The following is a 20,089-nucleotide window of genomic DNA, read 5'->3' as shown; positions in this document are numbered from 1 at the left end:
AGACGCAGTACCAAGTTATCAATGACCGTTGTGTTGTGAAGGCAAAAGTAAGTACCGGGGCACTTGTGGCGGGAGGGGGTTAGGATACAAAGGGGGTTGGTGGCGCACCTGTTTTATTTTCTGTTTACCGTCAACTTATCGTCAACAACGTCAAATAACCATCAATTATAGCAGTTTATATTTTATTTGTTTATTTTCAACACTATCTACATGTTCTCATTCATCCGTTGTACTTCTGGCTTTCATTCATTAAACTCTTAAACTATACCCATCACCGGAGTTGGAGATTGTTTGGACGCGTAACTGCCTGGAGCCCATTAAGCCTCTTAGCGGCCTTTATTGGAGAGCAGTCGCTACACCTGATATAAAAACTAGAGCCTCAAGTAGATAAACAAGAAGCTAGCTAACGTTCTGCTCACAATGCTAGCTGGTCGGTTTTGAGAAGAAGTCACAATACATGTACTGACTGTAAAATGTATCACACGACTTTATTCTAGAGGACCTAAGCTTTCAAACAAAGTATAGCAAATGCATATGCCCTGCAGTGAAATCGTTAGAATATCTTATGTTTGTGGCTAATGTGATACCTGCATATCGCAGCACAGCAGAGTGCAGGGCAGCGATCTGACCGGCAAACGAATTATATCAACAAAAAGTCGTTTTCAAGCCATCCAGTGAAAGGGTGTATGTGTTGACTTGTTGTAGCACACGAACATAACACATCTTGCACAAATCCACCAAATGATTTAATATTTTAGCAGTGGGAATCCTCAACAGTTCTCCATTGAATTGAATGATATCCCCGGTAAAGCGGAAGTGCAAATACAACGGAAGTGCAAAAATATGAAAAAAGTGGGCGGGGCGGAATAAGGTGAATAACATACAACTCTATGCCATATTCTATAAATAATCGACATTTCTAGTGTGTAAATTATGTACTTAGAAAGAACTGGGATTTGGCGCTGTATAAATACAAGCCATATCGTAAAACCAGTTGCCGCTTAGGTGGACATTATAGTGAATGCCTTATGTCTTGTAAAATGTGTTTGTACAACCAGCCAGTAAGATCCTACTTTCCACCTTGTTTTAGCTGGTTTGTTTTAAGACATTTATACCTCTGTTCGCCCTTAAAATCTATCAATGTCTATCTTGATCACTGCTTGCAGGTGGCAGTCTCAGTACCTAACCATTCTCGTGACGTCACAGACATGACGATTCAAAGATGGCCGCGCCCATTAGTTAAATAGTAGAGTTTAAAACGTTTTTATTAACAAATTGAACATTTTGCTCTTTTAGTTGTCAGATAAAGTTTTATGATTTTATAAAAAAAAATATATGAGCCGTACTTCATAAATCAGTTCAGTTCCACTTTACAGTTTTTCACAATTGCTAAAACACATTCTTGAAACAGTCACCCATTTTCTCAGAACTGTAAATACAAAACCTCATCTTCAAGCACTATTTACAAAACCTTGAATTCTCTTGCAAAATGAAACTTTCGCCTCAAAACAGTTTTACCTGTCCTCAAAATCAAACTTTCACCTCAAAACAGATTTACCTGTTTTAAAATCAAACACTGCTCTCAAATCATAAACAAAGTGATAAAAATGATATACACTATCAAGCAGTCAGTAAACAATACACCAAAAAATTGAAAACACATTGTTCAAAACATATAGTTCTCAAGGAGAAGAACATTTTTACGTAATCTCAAAACTAATTTCATATTTATCCGTCATTGTCTTTTGATGAACGAAAACATGTTCTATCATTAACATGAAATGAGTTTACAAATTAACTTTGCTAAGAACTGTCTCCGACCTCTGTTTAGGAAAACAATCGTGACTACAACTACCATCATACAGCCTTATTATCCATAATTAAATCACATAGATTGATGAAATGGGCAATAGCCCCAAACAGTAATAATACAAAGTTTAAATATTTTTCTGTCATCTAGTCAGACTTGCCGCGCAGGCGCTTTGTGAGTGGAGATGAAACGATGACAGCCCTCCCTGTACTCAGCTCTCTTGAGATCGGTTGTGACGTGAACTGCAGAACAGGATATGTGAGATACTTTTCAGTGCTTTGTCAACACAATCCACCAACCTTATGTATGAACATCAGAAATGTCCACGACAAATTAGCTTTCGAGGACGCTACTGCGCTACTTGGATCAATAAAAGTGCTTCGCTACTGAAAAATTACTTGGTTTTGTAAATAGCGACGTTACCGCCAACAGGGCCGGCCCAAGGCATAAGCGAACTAAGCGGCTGCCTAAGGCCCCCGTGGCCACCAGAGGGCCCCCAAGAGCACACAAAATTACAATTTAATGTACCTTGTTTCTTCGATTAAACGCTGCCCTCGATTAAACGCTGCACCAAAAATGAACATTGTGTAACAAAGGCCAACCCAGAAATACGGTAGGAGCAGCATGTCCTGAAATACCTAGTAGCAGCATGTCATTTAATAAACATTCTGTTGTGTTGCACTCGGGGTCCACTGCTAGCTATGCTAATATCTAAATATAGTTACCTTACTTAGCAAATGACTCTAGCTAGAAGGGAATAGACATTAGAAGGGAAGCTTACGAAAAAAAATGCCAGAAAACGAATAGCAGTCTAGCCTATTGCTAACGCCTGTATAGATTATCTATTGAAAGAATTGGAGGGAGAAGCAGGTGTTGCGCAATACCCTGAGCTTGCTAGCTCGGTTATCGAAAACTCGGAGCAAATTTATTTATTTATAGCACATTTTCAGCGACTACACTGCCCATTTTACTGCTGACTTGTGTTCTTTGGATTGGAATGATACCTGGCAATGAAAAATTACGTAAAATGAGTTTGCAAGAACACAAGAAGGGAGAAAAACGTGGATTGATAAACAGCCAGTGTAGCAATACTGAAGGCCAGACCAACAGGTTCAGAGACAGCTTTTCCCCCCAAGCCATCAGGCATATGAACCCCTGGACCCTGTCCTGTTCTCTATCTAAAATGATATACTGTAAGTTACAGTTAAACTAATTATTATTACCCACCCTAACTCCTCCCTTAAGTTTTGCACAAAGTAGGTTTAGCTCATTTTTATCTAGCTCCAAATCTTCTTTGTGCTACTTTGGCAATCACCGTTTTTGGTGTTGACCAGCAGCAAAATAACCACTTGAACATTTGTGTTGTCATAAAAAGTCACTGAAACCAAAAACAAGGCTTCAAACAACAACAAAAAAAGATTTATCAATCAAATAATTTGCAATAGTTCACGAAGCGTTATGCAATCTATAGTTTTGAAACTTTTTTCACATTTGAAACATTTATTTTAATTGATTTAAGCGCTAGTTCTTTTGCACTTTTTAGCCCACAGCTTCAGTGAGAGGTGTGAATGATGCTTCTCAGACAATTTTTGTCTAGGTTTGGGTACCAATACTGCTAAGCTTTTCTTTATGACACAAAAGAAGTTATATCTGACCTATATATAAATATTAATAAACAGGTTTTTGGTGGTGCTGTAGTTAAATAAACTTCCTCGCTACAGCGGCCGCAAGCATTTTTATTAAGTCATAAGAATAATACATAATAAATACTAGTATTTATATTATTTATCCTATTATTTATTTATACGTTTTTACACCTTTCATGTCTACTTGTTTATCCTAAATTACCTGTTATCTTAACTTTAACTGTGCTGTCGGGACAATAAAAAAAAGTTATTTTCATTTGTACCTGGATAACTGGATGTGACAAACTTGGTTGATGCACACACTGTACTGACATACAAACTTTACAGACACACCCATGCATACCTGTCAGACAGTTGGCCAGAGATAAATGTCCCCACCAGGACACCCATGAAGTAGATCGAGGACGTCAGAGGCTCCTTAAATGCATTGTCACACACCAGGTCCCACTGCCATACACACATGACTCAAAATACTTGGAAAGTATACATATACTATATATTACATGACAACATTTTAAAATGACTTCTCCCAATCATTTTCAACGTGAATGAAATTGGAATTAAATTCAAATACAATTTTAATGCTGGACCCTTTTGATTTAAGAGACATTACTATTGACAATGTATTAATGTAGCAAATACTTTAATCCTAGGGGACATACATGTGGTGTACAGCATAAAATCAGGGATCAGAAGTGAATAGTTCTAACATGTGTTTGGTAGTCAGCACCATAGAATTTCCAGAAACAGTGCAAAGATGTATGGTCTGTGGTAATCTGTCAAGCAATAAAAATGTATTTGAAAATGTATCGACATTTTTTATTGTAATCATATCACCTTGAAAGCCAAGTACTATCTGCATTATTATTGCTAGTGTTTTCTTGTTTAGTGTCTCAAATTGTTACATATAAGTGGTCTAGGACTCACCTCTGTGACGATAGTTGACAGGTATATCTCTCTGCTGTACTTCCATCCATCCAGACAGCTCTCCAGTGGAATGTTACTCAGGTTAATGTGTACATCTGGTAGGATATTCTGACTGGAGTAGTTCTTGACTATGTCCAGGTTTAACCTGGAACAAGAGCTCTGTTTTGTCACCCCATCTACAGTCACCAGAGGAATGGTCACGTTCCTCCACACCTCACTGATGTTGGAATCTTCAGGTATGTAGCATTCATGAGGAGGGGTGTCACCTGCAAACACTATGTAGATGCCTACAAAGCCGTTTGGAAGGATGCTGATGGCCAGAGCCAGGAACACCATTCGCTGGAAGGGACCCCATGATCCAAGAAAGGCAGTGATTTCGTCAAAGTCTCGCACCTCTGCGACCGTCTTCACTACTTTTTCCTCGTCCATGTCCCTTCCTACTGTGTTTTCGCTTCAATCTGCCCGTCTGTTATTATTATCTGTCTCATGTAACTATAGTTCTATAGCCTGGGTATATTTCCTCTCTGGTAGGGAGACAAAGACCACACGTGTAGGAAGTCTGGATTTAACTGCTATCTATATGATAATCTGTCTTTGTAGTTGTCTTGTCACCTTGAGGGTTCTACTATACCTGTCCGAAGACTGAGAAGAACACATCCTCTCTCAGGAAGCTATAAGCACCTCAATGAGCAGCTAGCTGTCTGTGCTGCAGCTTAACTATTACCTCTCATAGACTTGAACTGTACACACACACACACACACACACAGTGACAACCTCCTCTCGTCTGTTGGAACTCTGTATCTGTGTCTGTTTGAGTTGCAGGATGGCAGGCACGTGGAGCCTTGATTGCTATGACCTGCGCCCTGGTCCTTGGGCCGTCAGTGAAATAGAGCTCTCTCTGTAACAACACGTTTAAAAAAAAAAAAATCTCGCAAAACTTTACTTTCATTTACACTTTACCCTACATATTTACTGACCCCACATCCACTCCCTACACTACTTATTTTCCAAACTATGACATTCATTGTTTTTTGTGAGTACCTTCACATAAACACTCAGCTGCCCAAATTGTGGTTTCACACACATGTATACAAACACACATTCACACACACACACGGGGGTCAGATGGCTGAGCGGTTAGGGATTCGGGCTATTAGTCAGAAGGCTGTCGGTTCGATTCCTGGCTTTGCAAAAATTACGTTGTGTCCTTTGGCAAGGCACTTCACCCTACTTTCCTCGGAGGGAATGTCCCTGTACTTAATGTAAATTGCTCTGGATAAGAGCATCTGCTAAGTGTACACAACACAAACAGTTGTCTCATACACAAACATTAGTTATGGACACAGTATAAGGGGCAGCACTGGAGGAACAGGAAGCTAGGGTTTACACAAGAAAGCTGTTTAATCACAAAATAATCTTTGAATAGATTTTGAAGTAGTGTCAAACAACTCAACCTGTGAATGCTATATTGTACAATATTCATTACCCAGAATTATATAGTCCAACTAACTCTGTACAGTTTTTACAGCATATATTGACAATTACAATTAAACTTTTTTAAGACATTTTACAAACATGATCAACATCAACTTTTTGTCCTACCATAGTATAATATGTTAGGGTATTATACAAATAAAATAAAAAGTTGTTTTAAATACAGTAAATGTTTATCTCTGTAGTATATGTTCAGTTTGTAGCAACATTCATGCAACAACTGTGATGTCGACAAGTGCCCAGAATGAATACTGTAAAAACTAACAAACAAAGAAAATATTAAATGAAAACAATTATAACTTTGATTCTTTACGGAATTCGTCTTTGCTGTTTCCTTTCTTGGTGGCTTTTTTATTGCTGCCGTGGAGTCTGTAACAGGTGAAACAGGTATATATAATGAGGCTGTTAAAGTTACTCATTCACACTTTGCAGAAATGTTTAACAGTTTAGTATGTCATTGATATACAGAAATACTGTAGAACTTTGAACTTCTGATCCTTGATCTTCTGCTGCAATTTCTATATGGACTAGCTGCACATTGCTCTGGATTAAAGCGTCTGCAGTTCAAACAGCTATGACTGATTACGTGTTTTAACACAGTGCATGTTCAACAGTATTCAGTGACGGTCCTAGCACATTTGACGCCCCCCGCCCCCACCCCCCCCCCCCCACGAGTGCCACGACCACAACCGCTATTCCTTTTTAGGCCAGCAGAGGGCGCCAAAGACACTAATTGCGGAAAAAGCCGACCCTCTTGTCGAAAAATGCAGCCCCTAACTTCGTGGCGGCCTGGGCAGCTGCCCGTTCGGCCCGCCCCTGACAGTATTACCTTACAACCAAATTCTGTCCCATGTCTTGACCATTGAGGAACCGTCAGGGCCCTCTAGGCCCTCAGAGAGAGCCTAATATATTCTAAAAATATATATTTTAAATGTAATCTGTTACAATTGTATTTTATCAATCCATAAATTGACAATGTTTCTGAAATAAACCCTTCAATCCTGCCCTATTCAGTTTATGTTGTAATGTGAAGAGTTAAATGAAAAATCCTGTTTTGTCACCCTATCAGAATTTTGCTGCCTCCGTTGTTGGGAGGAAAATGCTATGCAGCTAGCTCTGTGATTGGTGGTCCAGCTATGAATTTTACAGAGGGCCGCTTGATAGAAATTCAATGCAAGACTAATTTCCATTGACAGGAAAATTGACCATCATATCTTCCCTCTAAATGGGTGGGCCTTGTTATCGCTAACTTTATGACAAGTTCCGCCCGCTGTGGAACGGAGAAAACGCAATCACAAGCCTTTAAACTAGCTACCCTGTTCGTTCACTTCACAAGTGAAGCTGCAAGTAACGTTCCCGCTGGGAGGACATTGTTTCATATTTGTTATGCGCCGTTTTCTAGGTTCACTTTTAATGAGAAGTTGGAGTTAATCGGCAAAGGAAGACCTACACCAGAATTTAATTTTGTGCAGAAAACCAAAGCTTTTGAGAGCCTAACTATTTGTTATAGTCAGAGAATGTCTAATATAGAGAGAACTTAGCCTGGCTCTGCCCTCCTACGTACTTCCGCTCAATTTGGATTTTGCTTCTGTAGCCTACTAGGTCTGGGAGCTCGGCTCTGAAGTCGGTTTCTAGAAACACATTTTTTGTAGGTCCAATCAGCGAACAGAGGGAGTGGCTGAGAACGATGGCGTTAATGTTGTGCACTAGTTTAAGTAGTTCAGTAATGGCGGCGGAAAAAGATGCGAGCAAAACTATTCTGCGGTTGTGGCAACGCTGCCGAATATCCATAGGTTAAAGCCGGAGCAAGAACATTCCTTGCTGAGTTTTGTTGGTGGCCATGATGTTGTGGCCCTCCTCCCCACGGGGTTCGGGAAAAGTTTGATTTTCCAGCTACGGCAGCTAGCTCCGTTATAATAGTGTTGAAGGAGTTGGCTAAGGCGAACGCTTGCGATTGGTTATGGCAAATCAGAGTGGCTCTGGGCAGATCCAATAGTTTTAAACTTCAACAGAGGACCCGCCTTCAAGGAAGTTAACGTTTGTCAATGGAGCGATCCCAGACCCTCTGTACAAATGAAATGTACGAGGGTCTGGTCAGGACCAGGCTAGAGAGAACTGCCACTCTCGGGAAACTTCCGGGTTCTGAACTGGTTGAAGTTCCATGTGAGGGCGCTAACGAGCGAGAGCAAAATGAATGGAGGTCTATGGAGCGGTACCCCTCAAAATCCACTTTTCTCAGGATATAATTTTTTGTCTAGTAATTTGAATTCTGAATTCGAAAGGGGAGGCAACAAAAATACACACTGCTGGCTGTTAGATTGTTTTAAAGTCGCCTTTCTGTTCTAAAAAGCTTTTGAAAATGTAATTGACGTCATACACATCTTACAACCAGAGCTACTGCTTTACGGCAAGCTCTGGTCACTTACTTTTTTCTCTCAGGGCATCGACAACACAGCTGACAGGTTAGGCTCTCCCTGTCAATACACATGCTAGAAAGAGTTTTGGCTTGCTAATGTTGTTGCTAATGTTGTTAATGCTCTGACATTCTGATTCCGCTTCGGATGCCATCAAGCGGGAGCTCTGGTCGTATCAGTCCTTCACTAACCAATCAGCATTCATTAGCAGAATGCTAGCGTGTTATGGGCAACAACGACTCACCCTGTAAGAAATCAAAAGGACATAAGTACTCGTTCATTCAACTTTCGACCTATAATCCATGTTGAACATGCAAAAACTACAATCAAATTGGAGATTTCTTAACGACAATCAGGCGAAAGAGACAAATTTAGCCGTTAAGCTCCATAGACTCCCATTCAACATGCACTCGCTCGGTTCCACCAGTGGAACTCAGCCAAATTCGGTACAATGGGGCTTAATAGAGAGTGGCAAGGATCTCCTTAAACAGGCTCTGTTGTGCAGAATCAATCTGTAGGTACGAACGCAACGTCATTGTGCACAATGACGTAAATAGTGCCGCAAGGACTGGCTCAAATAGTGCTTAATGACCAACACATTAGGCCTTAATGCTGTGCGTGCTGTATGTTGTGTTTTTTTCCTGACGAGTAATTTAAGTCAGAGGGACAAGGTTTAAGAGTCACGGTTTGCTACTGGTCTTGACCCAAGTCCCAATCCTGGCATATACATGGTAGGCTGTGTAAATAAATATTTACTCTGTTTAATTACTATATTTCCTCTATGTAGAATTGGTCTTCTATAAATGTAGATTGGTGTAAGGATATAGTTTAATACATTTTCATGGAGTCAACTTGTGCATTTTGTACATTAAGAAGCATTTGGTTGACCATTAGGTTTAGAGTTATAATATGCAGATTGACCTCCAACATTATCCAGGCCTCTTACATCATCCAGATCTTCTACATCATCCAGCCCTCCAACATCACCCAGACCTCCAACATCACGTGTCAAACTCATGACCCCTTGGCCAAATCTGGCCCCAATTTTTTATCTGGCCCAAATCTCAATTTAGGTTCTTGAACAGCCACTGAGTTGTAGCTAGCTGTGGTCTGCACAATGACACCAAACCAAACACAAAGACACGCCACCAGTGCACCTGCAAGCTGGCTAACAGAATGGCACAAAAAATTTAAGGTGACTTTGAAGGCAGACAATTTAAGAGAGCTGGGAGACTGGGAGTATGTTGGAAAAATTGAAGATGCTAAACATTTATCCTGTATAAGAATGATTCTGTGTTCAGCATTCCTTGTGTGTAGAGAGAGGCCTACCCCCAAATCTGGACTTTGGGTAACACTAGGCATATGTAAACAAGGTGACCAGGGATGACCACTCTCTCTTACTGGAGAGGCCATAAAGATGTCTGGCCTTAACTGTGTTGGGTGAATCATGTGGTCAAGCTTACAGGGGTCAAAAGGCACACACATGCACACACTCAAACACGCACGCACACACGCGCACCAGGTCTATGCAAGGAGCCAATGAAGAAGAGCCATGGAACATTTGCATGCCTTTGTCTTAACCAATGACTGTAAAGAGTGGGGCTGCTTAAATAGCTAGCTAGCAAAACATGCTAGCGGACAAACTTGTAGCACAATGGCGTGTGATGTTTTTGTCTCCTTGTGGGCTGGCCGTAAGCAATAAACTTTCTTAAACTTGTTCACCGACTGACTGCGCAATGCTTGATAGATTAATATTTCTGACAGAGTACTTCTTTACCGAGTGTAAAGAGAAACCCTTGTGTCATATTTGCTGAGATGATCTCCATTTTCAAACAATTTAATTTGCGTTGTCGTAAAGAATATATACAAAACACACAAGTAGAGATATGGAGCCATGGAAAGGGAACGGGCTTTAGAAAGTCAACAAACTGAAGAGAGGCATGCAGCCACAGCAAAATATGTTTATTTGAGCAATGAAGCTGTAAAGGGAAGTTTCATCATAGCAGAGGAAATCGCCAAATCAGGGAGGCCATTCACAGAGGGAGATTTTCTGAAAAACTGTATGCTAAACTTTTGTCTGCAAACAACAAGCATTTTCAAATGCAAGTCTTGCTAGAAATACCATGACCAGTAGAATGGAGTAGATAGATGATGTTTTTTTGATGTTGATCTTTTGAGTTTATTTTTTTTAGGATTTAATGTGGACCCAGTTGTATGCGAGAAGGCTATGGGGCAAATCAATAACCTATATAATTCTGGCCCTTGATGTGATTCTCATTCCCAGTGTGGCCCTTTGTGAAATATCGTTTGACACCTCTGCCCTACATCATCCAGATCTCATATATCATCCAGATCTTCTACATTATCCACACCTCCTAGATCATCCAGATATCTTATGTTATCCAGACCTCCTACATACTGATAATCTTTAACTCACCCCGTGATGGTCTGCATCTGATCCATGGTCTCAGGTAAAACCCTACCAAAGCTCTCTGGGAGCAGAAAACAGAACAGACCTCCAAATATGGCCAGGCTTCCAATCAGTAGGTATGGCAGATACCTGTAGTATTTAGCTGAGAAGGAATGGAGATGAAAGGCTCAATCTATTCATCAGAGAAGATATTCTGGAAACATCACATTTGTTATGTAAATTACAAAAAATCTGATGTGAGAAATTAGGATGTCCAGGTCTCACTAGGCATAGCCTGATTGTGAGAAAGCTCACCCAGGTAGATGACAAACGGGGAGATGATGGTGCCAATGCGGGCAGCCATGGAGCAGGTCCCCATGGCCATAGTCCTCACTACGGTGGGGAACAGCTCCGATGTAACAGCGTACACCACGCAGAATGCAGATGTGATGCCGAACTTCCCCACCATCTCCAGGAAGATGGCCACTGTCGGGAGGTCTGCAACATGGATGCACAGGGCTAGGGTAAGAGGTTTAGGCTAGTAATCACCAAGCCCCCCTCCTCCCAGTGCCATCCCCCACCAACGTTTCAGGTCATAGGGCTTGGTCATGTTTATGACATAGACTATAGCACTTGTTTTCTTGTGACTTGTGTAAAATAAAGCAGTGATCTTCCTGTTCTCACATTATTTGCAGCGTATGAGACTCACCAGATGGTATGAGGTGGATGCAGAGAATAACAGCCCCCCCTAGGAAGAGAGTGGAGGACTGACAGAAGTGTCTGGGGCAGTATTTCAGTAGCAGCAAGGCGAGGCAATAGGCAGGAACCTCGACCACTGCTGACAGGAAGCAGTTGAGGTAGGCATTGCCATGGAGATTGGAGGTGTTAAGAATCAAGGCATTGTAGCCAAGGGTGATGATCACCCTAGAACACAAAAGGAGATAATACATTATGATGAAGCGTTTCTGAACATTTTGAGATGTGTGAGCAAGGGTAAAAGGGACTCAAAGAATCATGTTGGAGAATGTTTTTTACATTATATGTGCCATGAGATTCGGTGAGGAAGGAAATTAAACTGATTTAACGTTGCACATCATTCCTCGCAGCAAAGACAAACAAGTGAATCATTGTTTATTCCCAAAGGCCCTCTAAGTCAAGGGCGCAGCCAGAATAACATTTTCTGGGATCCCATCTTAAAATGAGAGAAACAAACACAAATATATATATTTATTGTAAACAAACAGAAATCTGGGGGGAGGCATGTAAATGAGGGAAGCAGGTTGTTGCACTTACCACAGCAGGCAACACAGGAGGGTGATGGATAACACGTTGCAGCTTCTCATGATATCCAGGATGCTGTACTTTTTCTCCTTCATGGCCAAGGCATCTTCCACCTGGAGTATTGAGGAAAACAATAGATAGACAATTAGAAAAATACTACTTTTTGCATCTTTTTTAATGTAGGTGACTTTTGTTTTAAAATGGTCATTAGGATATGCAGTTGCTATTTTAAATGTTTTACAATTGATACTATTCATAGAAGTTAGTATAATAAAGTGATAAATTAGAAATGGTCTCTACTACTTTAAGGCAGATAAATGTCCTTATTCTGACAGAAATATGAACAACCAGTGACATCAGCAGAAATGGACAATATGGGGTCACAGTATCCAAGTTACCATTACAGAAAAACGTTTGTTATCTTCGCAGATATGATAGACTATTATGAAAGCTTGCTTAAAGATTGAACTGTGACACGTGGAGATTACCACATTGTGTAAGCGTGAGAACATAAATTTTTATCAGACCTCTGTTGAAGTGAAGATCACATCTGGTATCTCTACTTGGTTCTGTCTGGCAGCTCTCCTCAGTATGGCCTCAGCTTCTTCCACTCTGCCCTGAGAGAGCAGCCACCGGGGGGACTCTGGGATGAACCTGGACACAGGAACAGCTATCTTTACTGCAGAATGTTGTTTTTAAATCAAAATGTGATGATGTTGATACAGAGCTAGCAGAAACTAAGAAAACTAACTAGTTTGATTTTCAAAGACACCTTTCTGTGATGGATTGAATGATGGAATATGAATTAGAATTCTATGCAAGATAACCAACATGTATTTTGAAATTGAGTTTACTTTGCAACACAGAATAAAGAAAAAAAAACATTAACCAATCATAATCTATCAACCACCCAATTGTAATGCCTTAACCAACCAGTCAATGATAATGCAGCATTTGAGATGATCTGTTCTTACTTCCACAAAGGGACGTAGATGAGTCCAGATGCTGCCATGGCAACCAGAAGCCCGCGCCAGTCCCGCAGGAAATATGCCACTGCCGGCATGGCCATGTACCCCAGTGCGGAACTCATGAACACTCCGAGAGAGCAGAACACTACTCTGGTTTTTGGGCTCAGAATCTCTGATCCTATAGGCAGCGAATGAACCAATCACAAATCGGCTAAAATGGACATCTGTTACTTGGTTCTGGATTTGCTGTCAGAACCATGTCATCTATAAATATTATTTAAACCCAAACTGAACCAGTAAATTCACCTCATAACACCTTAGGGTGGTCATCTTTTGACATATCAATGAGTCAGAAGCTTAACTCATCTGTATTGAATAATAATAAAAAATCTGCATTTCCGACCTACCAAGAACATAGGCAATGACATAATTGGAGACAGAACCAAAACCAACAAAGAAGAAGATGAAACTGAAGATCTCCCAGCTAGAAGACAGGATCTGGGCAGCTACCGTCACCGTCTGGACAGCCATCATGACAAAGAGAACTGGCTTTCTCCCAAACCTGTGTTTCATACATTTGATCAAAAACATTTCAGTTCACGAACATTTAAACAAAGTTTCTTGGGATGATTTCTCAGGTAATATTTAATCACTTTATCTACAATGACCAGCTATAGTTCCATAGTCACAAGTAACCTATGGTAAAACAGCCCGATGTTGCACAATGGTTAACGGTTAAAGTGCTAAGATTAATGCTATGTTTTGTTAAAGGGGACATGGAGGGACATAGGGACATGCCTCGGGTTGGGTATCGTTTGGATTTTTACGATTCCGATGCCGAACCGGTACTTTTAAAACGAGTCAGATTCCTAAACGATTCCTAAACCGATTCTTGAATTACTGAAAAGTGAAAGTAATCAAAGAAAGGATCTTTTATGGGTTTTTTATGGATTTTTTTTTAAATGTAACAATATATTAACGTTTTGAAGTAGCCTGCTTAAATATATAATAAGTAAACCTAAGTCACCTAACACACAACTACAATAATTTAACAATAAATAACAGTTACACTATTAACAAGTAACAACAAAATAAATGTTGAGATGGTATGCTAACTAAACCAGCTTAAACTTCAGCAGTTCTTTTGCAGGAAAATTACCATATTATCCTACTCTGGCAAGATACGACACCTCTACTGACTTATGGCATGTCCTGCACAGGAGACAACTCTCTCAGATAGTGTCGAAGAGGCCTGTACACACAGGTATGAGTTTGAAAGGGCAGACAAATTGGGGAGGCTGTCCCGGGACTAATGTCCGCAAGCTGTTGAACACGGTGCTTCTGTTATAATTAAAAACCGTATAAGGTTGAAAACATGCCAGGCAAACATTGATATGATGTGACAGTGGCAGCGGCACAGGGGGGGTCGCCGCTCCGAAAAATATGTTGGGGGGGGGCGTCGCCCCCCTCAATAAAGTCCACCGCAAATGTCGAGAGAAATTCACAGCGTGCGGCACTGCCGCGGAAAACGCGCAGCAAGCATTGCTGCCTGTAGCAATGAGCGCTTCTGCCTCCGGAGCAGACATCGCATTTACTCTGTTTTTGAAGCAATTACTGGATCGATTAAAAACATTACAAAACGTTTGTACTCATAAACCTCCATATTTTTAACAGACATTTGTATTAGCAGTTACTTTTACAGAAATGAAATGTGTGTATTTCTGTAATTTTCAAACTTTGCCAAGACATCCGACGGGCCGCCGAGCTGAACGCCCTGTCTGACACCCCTGATCTAGATAAATGTGTTAGAAACATTAAAGAACAGGAACATGTTGGTAGAACGCAAAAAAATAGCGCCCCTCCATCACAAAAACCGTGCCGCCGCCTCTGTGTAAGCAACACAACTAATAACATTGCTAATTAGTGCATTCGATTAATAGTGTGTGAATAATCAAGCAATAAGAATAATCAATAATATTTGCGTCACAGTGGGCCCCCTAAATTCATTCTGCTTAAGGCCCCATGAAGGCTTGGCCGGCCCTGCCAGGGACTGATGTCTACAAGCTGTTGAACACGGTGCATCCCTCTGCTTTAAGAAGTATTCCGTGCATCACCGCATTCAATAAATTTGGCGTTTGCACGTAATCGTTTTGATTTTTGTTGTTGTTGCATTTTGCGATGTCGGAATATACAGCCACCCTTTCGACCGCTTCGCTTAGGCATTTTAAATGCAATAGCTAGCTAACGGGCAAAGCAAGTGTAAACATAAGCAAGCCTATGTATACTAGCGTTCACGTGCAGTGAATGGTTAATATGCTTTAACTTCCGTTTTTGGGAGCCCAAAGGGAAAATATGGCATTTTGAAAGTAGCCTACGTTTACGGTAGTTACCTAACGGTAGACTACAGAGAAAGTGTGATAGTTTACGTCCGTTTCGGAGCAACAGCTTCCTACCGGATGCGTAGGGTTTCGGTACCCGACCCTAGGCATGCCCGTGTACGTAAGTGATATGCATACATTTCTTGATTTAATCAAAGTATTTATTCCGGAGAGATGTATATTAATGTTAATACAGTTGAAATGGGCCAAGGATATGCTTGGTAACTTATTATGAGTGATTCGTTATTATTATTCATCGGAAGATTTTAAGACATTGTACAGACCTATCAGAAATCTGCCCAGACAGGAATGTCCCGAAAAGTGCTCCAACATAGTGGATTGATGTGGTCAGGGGCCTCTTGTACTCGTTTTCACACACAAGGTCCCACTGTCAAACAAAAACACTGATCTTTGAAGACAACTTTTTACAACTCTGTCCTGAGCATTTGTGAACTTGGACTTTATTGAACAACTCAGTAATGTGTTGATCAGAGCACTTAGTCCATTCATTTAGATCTTGGAGTATTAAAGTGGAACTGAACTGCGATTAAACACAGTGATATTATAATAGTATATACATATAATGACTTAAAAAATATATAACATACAACTCTATGCCATATTCTATAAATAATCGAAATTTCTAGTGTGTAAATTATGTAGGCCTACTTTAAAAAAACTGGGCGCCGCCATGTTTAAATTACGTACACACCTGACGTCACAAGAATGGTTGCTCTCAATTTCAACCCGTTAAACTGCATTAACAATTGAAGAAAATCGACCGATCATAGCTAATCCCTGTTCATCCTATGGCATATGCTTTCTAACCAATACTTAATTATGTACCTGCAGGACCGCAGTTGTCCCATATGATGCAGAATGTGTTTTTGTCGGAAGATGTATAGTTAACACTGACAAGTTGAACAACAACAAGTGGTGATGTACTCGTAGCTAGCTACTTGTCGTAACTGCTGACAACGCCAACAGACAGAATCGATCTGATCAAAGAGGCAGACCTGGATAACCTGGGTGTTTGGTGGTCCACCAAAATGATCGTTCATCATTGATTGAGCACAGGATCTTTCCCATGTTGTGTGAGGAGAAAGACCTTTTATGTTAGCTTATCATATATGTGTAACCTATGCTCGGTGTGACCCTGTGTTGTTCTGTGTATCTGACAGTAAGTTTGGAGCGCCCACATAGCTGGTAGCCTGTTTCAGTTACTAGTAGCCCCTTCAAGTTGTGTGAAACATGCTCACTGGTTGAGTTGATAACTTGTTCGCTGCTAAATTAAACAAACTACAGTGTAGGAAACGTAACGTAACGGAGCTAGCTTTGGCTACAATCAGGTGTGAATGTAGGAGCTAGAGCTAGCTAACGTAGCTATGTCAAAAACGCTAGTTTGTGTATTAACGTTAGCGTATTTAACAGGTTTATAAATATAAACCACTTCTTTAAAGTGATCCCTGCAAACTCTGAATCCGGGGGCAGCTGGCGGGATTTGGCGCTGTATAGATAGATACAAGCCATATCGTAAAACCGGTTGCCGCTTGGGTAGGACATTATAGTGAATGCCTTATGTCTTGTAAAATGTGTTTGTACAACCAGCCAGTAAGATCCTACTTTCCACCTTGTTTTAGCTGGTTTGTTTTAAGACATTTATACCTCTGTTCTCCCTTAAAATCTATCAATGTCTATCTTGATAACTGCTTACAGGCGGCAGTCACAGTACCTAACCATTCTCGTGACGTCACAGACATGACGATTCAAAGATAGCCGCGCCCATTAGTTAAATAGTAAAGTTTAAAACGTTTTTATTAACAAATGGAACATTTTGCTCTTTTAGTTGTCAGATAAAGTTTTATGATTTTATGTAAAAAATTATATGAGCCGTACTTCATAAATCAGTTCAGTTCCACTTTAAATTACTTGGGTTAAAAGTTGACCATGATGGCCATGTACACATTTATGATCTTGAGTTTATTTGTCTTTAGGATTAATCAATACATCTCTTAAGTAATTCAGCAATTTGTGTGTTCAGCAGATAAAAACTATAAATAATGTAGCAAATACTTAATTTGAATTATCCATCAATATCATTTGAATGACATTTTATATGTATAAACAAGTGACTTAGCAGGAGAAAACGGATAACTTGACATCAGGACGGTGCCACAGTACCATATAATGGGGTACACTGATGCTGTTGAAGAAGAATTAAGTTAGAATTCCATAAATAATCAAATACATTGGTGTCACCTCTGTGACGATAGTTGACAGGTATATCTCTCTGCTGTACTTCCATCCATCCAGACAGCTCTCCAGTGGAATGTTACTCAGGTTAATGTGTACATCTGGTAGGATATTCTGACTGGAGTAGTTCTTGACTATGTCCAGGTTTAACCTGGAACAAGAGCTCTGTTTTGTCACCCCATCTACAGTCACCAGAGGAATGGTCACGTTCCTCCACACCTCACTGATGTTGGAATCCTCAGGTATGTAGCATTCATGAGGAGGGGTGTCTCCTACAAACACTATGTAGATGCCTACAAAGCCGTTTGGAAGGATGCTGATGGCCAGAGCCAGGAACACCATTCGCTGGAAGGGCCCCCATGTTCCCAGGAAAGAGATGATTCCGTCATAATCCCTCATGATACTGTCTGTTTAGTCGGCATCCGAAAGTCCAGAAACTTCTCAATGGTAATACAAATAGTAATACACCTGCTTTAAAAAAGTATGGCGTGTTGCATCCCTGAATTTTTCAGGAGTGACTCATAGCTGGTTTATATACCTTCTCCTTATTATATGATAGAAACTGTGATACCGTCAAGTCAACCGATTTGCCGTTTTCTCTTGATAAGTCATTCATTTGAGAGGCAGTAAAAGCTTAGAAGGAGGAGTCAATGAATTCCACGAAATCTGGGCTAAATGAGTTACAGGAAGTTGTCTATTAATATGATAGCTGACTGAATGGTTTGAATAGTTGGAATACAGAGGTGTTGTTAAGACATAAAACTCTACTGGGGCACAGGTCCTTATCCATATCCCTTTTTTTCTTTCAAGCTTCCTGCGCATAATGCACTACTAGGCTTTAGAAACTCCCCTTGCTTAACCCACTATACAACAGTTCAGGGAAGCAATTTTGATATCAGCTTTGGCAGGGATAGTTAATGCGAGCGCACACATATATATTCTTCGCATTCATTTTACTACAAATACCGTTTTTCTTTTTGCTTCATGTAATATTGTTTTTATGTTTTTGTCCAAATAAAATGCCTATCATTTAGAAACTTTCTTTAGTTTTGTAATGTTTTCTTAGCCTACCTCAATTCTGACTTGTGTGCCGAGTCCAATCTGTGTGCTTGCTGCAGTGGCTATTTGGAAAGCTCAGAGGAGTGCTAACATGGAATTCTGCGTGCATCGGTTTGTGTTTTCGGTTAAACTCCTTTGATTTTACAAGAGTTGATTGGGATACTGCGTTTTTTTTCCGGGATTATCAATTTAAATGAATGCACTGACAAATAAAGTAAATTGTTAAACTCTAACTTTAGATTTTACTCGGGCACAGCAGATTTATACTGGGGCACGTGCCCCAGTAAAAAGGGTCTAACAACGCCCCTGGTTGTACAGTTTCATCTTATCAAAATATTGGCACACCTTATACATTACTCTTGCACATACCTATAGTGCTAAAACAAAGCACTCAATGATCAAGTTATTTAAATGTATTTACACGCATTTATTTAAATGAGATATGATGTTACACTTTCACAGTGTGGTATGGCAGCTGCACAGACAGGGACTGCAAGGCCCTACGTAGTGTGGTCCAGTCTGCTGAGTTCATCCTTGGCAGGAAGCTCACAGCCCTACAGGACACCTACCACACACGATGCCTCAAGAAAGCTGGCAGGATTCAAAGAGACCCATCCTTCAGTCTTTTTACCCTGTTGGCTTCTGGCAGGCGATATCGAAGCATTCGGTCTCGCACACGCAGACAGGACAACAGTTTCTTTCCAAGGCCATCAGGCTTCTGAATGGACATTTATATGGACACTGATACACTCGTCACTTTACACACTGTCACTTTTAGCTACTGGTTGCACTATCAGCAATACTGCACTATTGTACTTCACTTGTCTTAGGTTAGCATAGGTTTATAAGGTTAGGTTATTCCAGCTACTGGTTGCACTATCAAGTTCAAGTCTTTTATTTGTCAGGTACACAGAACAACACAAGGTCAGACTGGGCACTGAAATTCTGATGACAAGACAACGCAAGTACCTGGCATAACATAACATATAAGTAAACAGAACATAATTTACATTTATGCTGAGCTTAAATAAGTGAAACTTCCTAAATATACAGATAGCAATAAATAATCGACTATACTAACCCTAAATGCACATAAAACCTATTTCAACCCTATAACCTATTCTAACCTAAGTGGAGTACAGTACAATAGTGCAAAAATTGCATATCAGTGACTATGTCAATGACTATACAGGAGCCTGGTGGCGAGGTACAGTAGTGCAATGTTACTTGTTGATAGTGCAACCAGGAGCTGAAAGTGACAGTGTATAAGTGACTAGTGTGCAGTAAATCAATGTCCATATCAGTGTCCATTCAGAAGCCTGATGGCCCTTGGGTAGAAACTGTTGTCCAGTCTGCTATCAGCAAAATTGCACTATTGTACTTCACTTGTCTTAGGTTAGTATAGGATTATAATGTCAGTATAGGTTATTATGTGAATTATGTGTATT

General features: G+C 40.4%; 2 protein-coding genes across 2 annotated transcripts in view; both read right to left on the bottom strand.

Annotated features, from left to right (window-relative positions):
- LOC146245183 (organic cation/carnitine transporter 2-like) overlaps positions 1-4,812 on the bottom strand; it is a 51,748-nt gene extending 46,936 nt beyond the window's left edge. The window contains exons 1-2 of the mRNA XM_084683430.1: positions 4,384-4,812; positions 3,800-3,903 (exon numbers count right to left, since the gene is read on the bottom strand). Coding sequence (XP_084539556.1) covers positions 3,800-3,903; positions 4,384-4,812 — 533 coding nt within the window. The remainder of the gene's footprint in view (positions 1-3,799; positions 3,904-4,383) is intronic.
- A 1,065-nt stretch (positions 4,813-5,877) lies between these two features.
- LOC146245182 (solute carrier family 22 member 4-like) lies at positions 5,878-18,200 on the bottom strand. The gene is made up of 10 exons (XM_084684039.1): positions 17,589-18,200; positions 15,614-15,717; positions 13,359-13,513; positions 12,958-13,129; positions 12,511-12,637; positions 11,996-12,096; positions 11,412-11,626; positions 11,018-11,200; positions 10,730-10,865; positions 5,878-6,247 (listed from the first exon to the last, which is right to left on the bottom strand). The coding sequence occupies exons 1-10, from the start codon at positions 17,979-17,981 to the stop codon at positions 6,172-6,174; spliced, it is 1,662 nt and encodes a 553-aa protein (XP_084540165.1). The 5' UTR covers positions 17,982-18,200; the 3' UTR covers positions 5,878-6,171.
- Positions 18,201-20,089: the final 1,889 nt, after the last annotated feature.

The sequence above is a fragment of the Hypomesus nipponensis genome, chromosome 20 (genome assembly GCF_054491055.1).
Source record: "Hypomesus nipponensis isolate SF chromosome 20, ASM5449105v1, whole genome shotgun sequence".
In the NCBI taxonomy this organism is placed as follows: Eukaryota; Metazoa; Chordata; class Actinopteri; order Osmeriformes; family Osmeridae; genus Hypomesus; species Hypomesus nipponensis.
The sequence above is the reverse complement of the archived record's forward strand: the minus strand, read 5'-3'. Positions and strand labels throughout refer to the sequence as shown.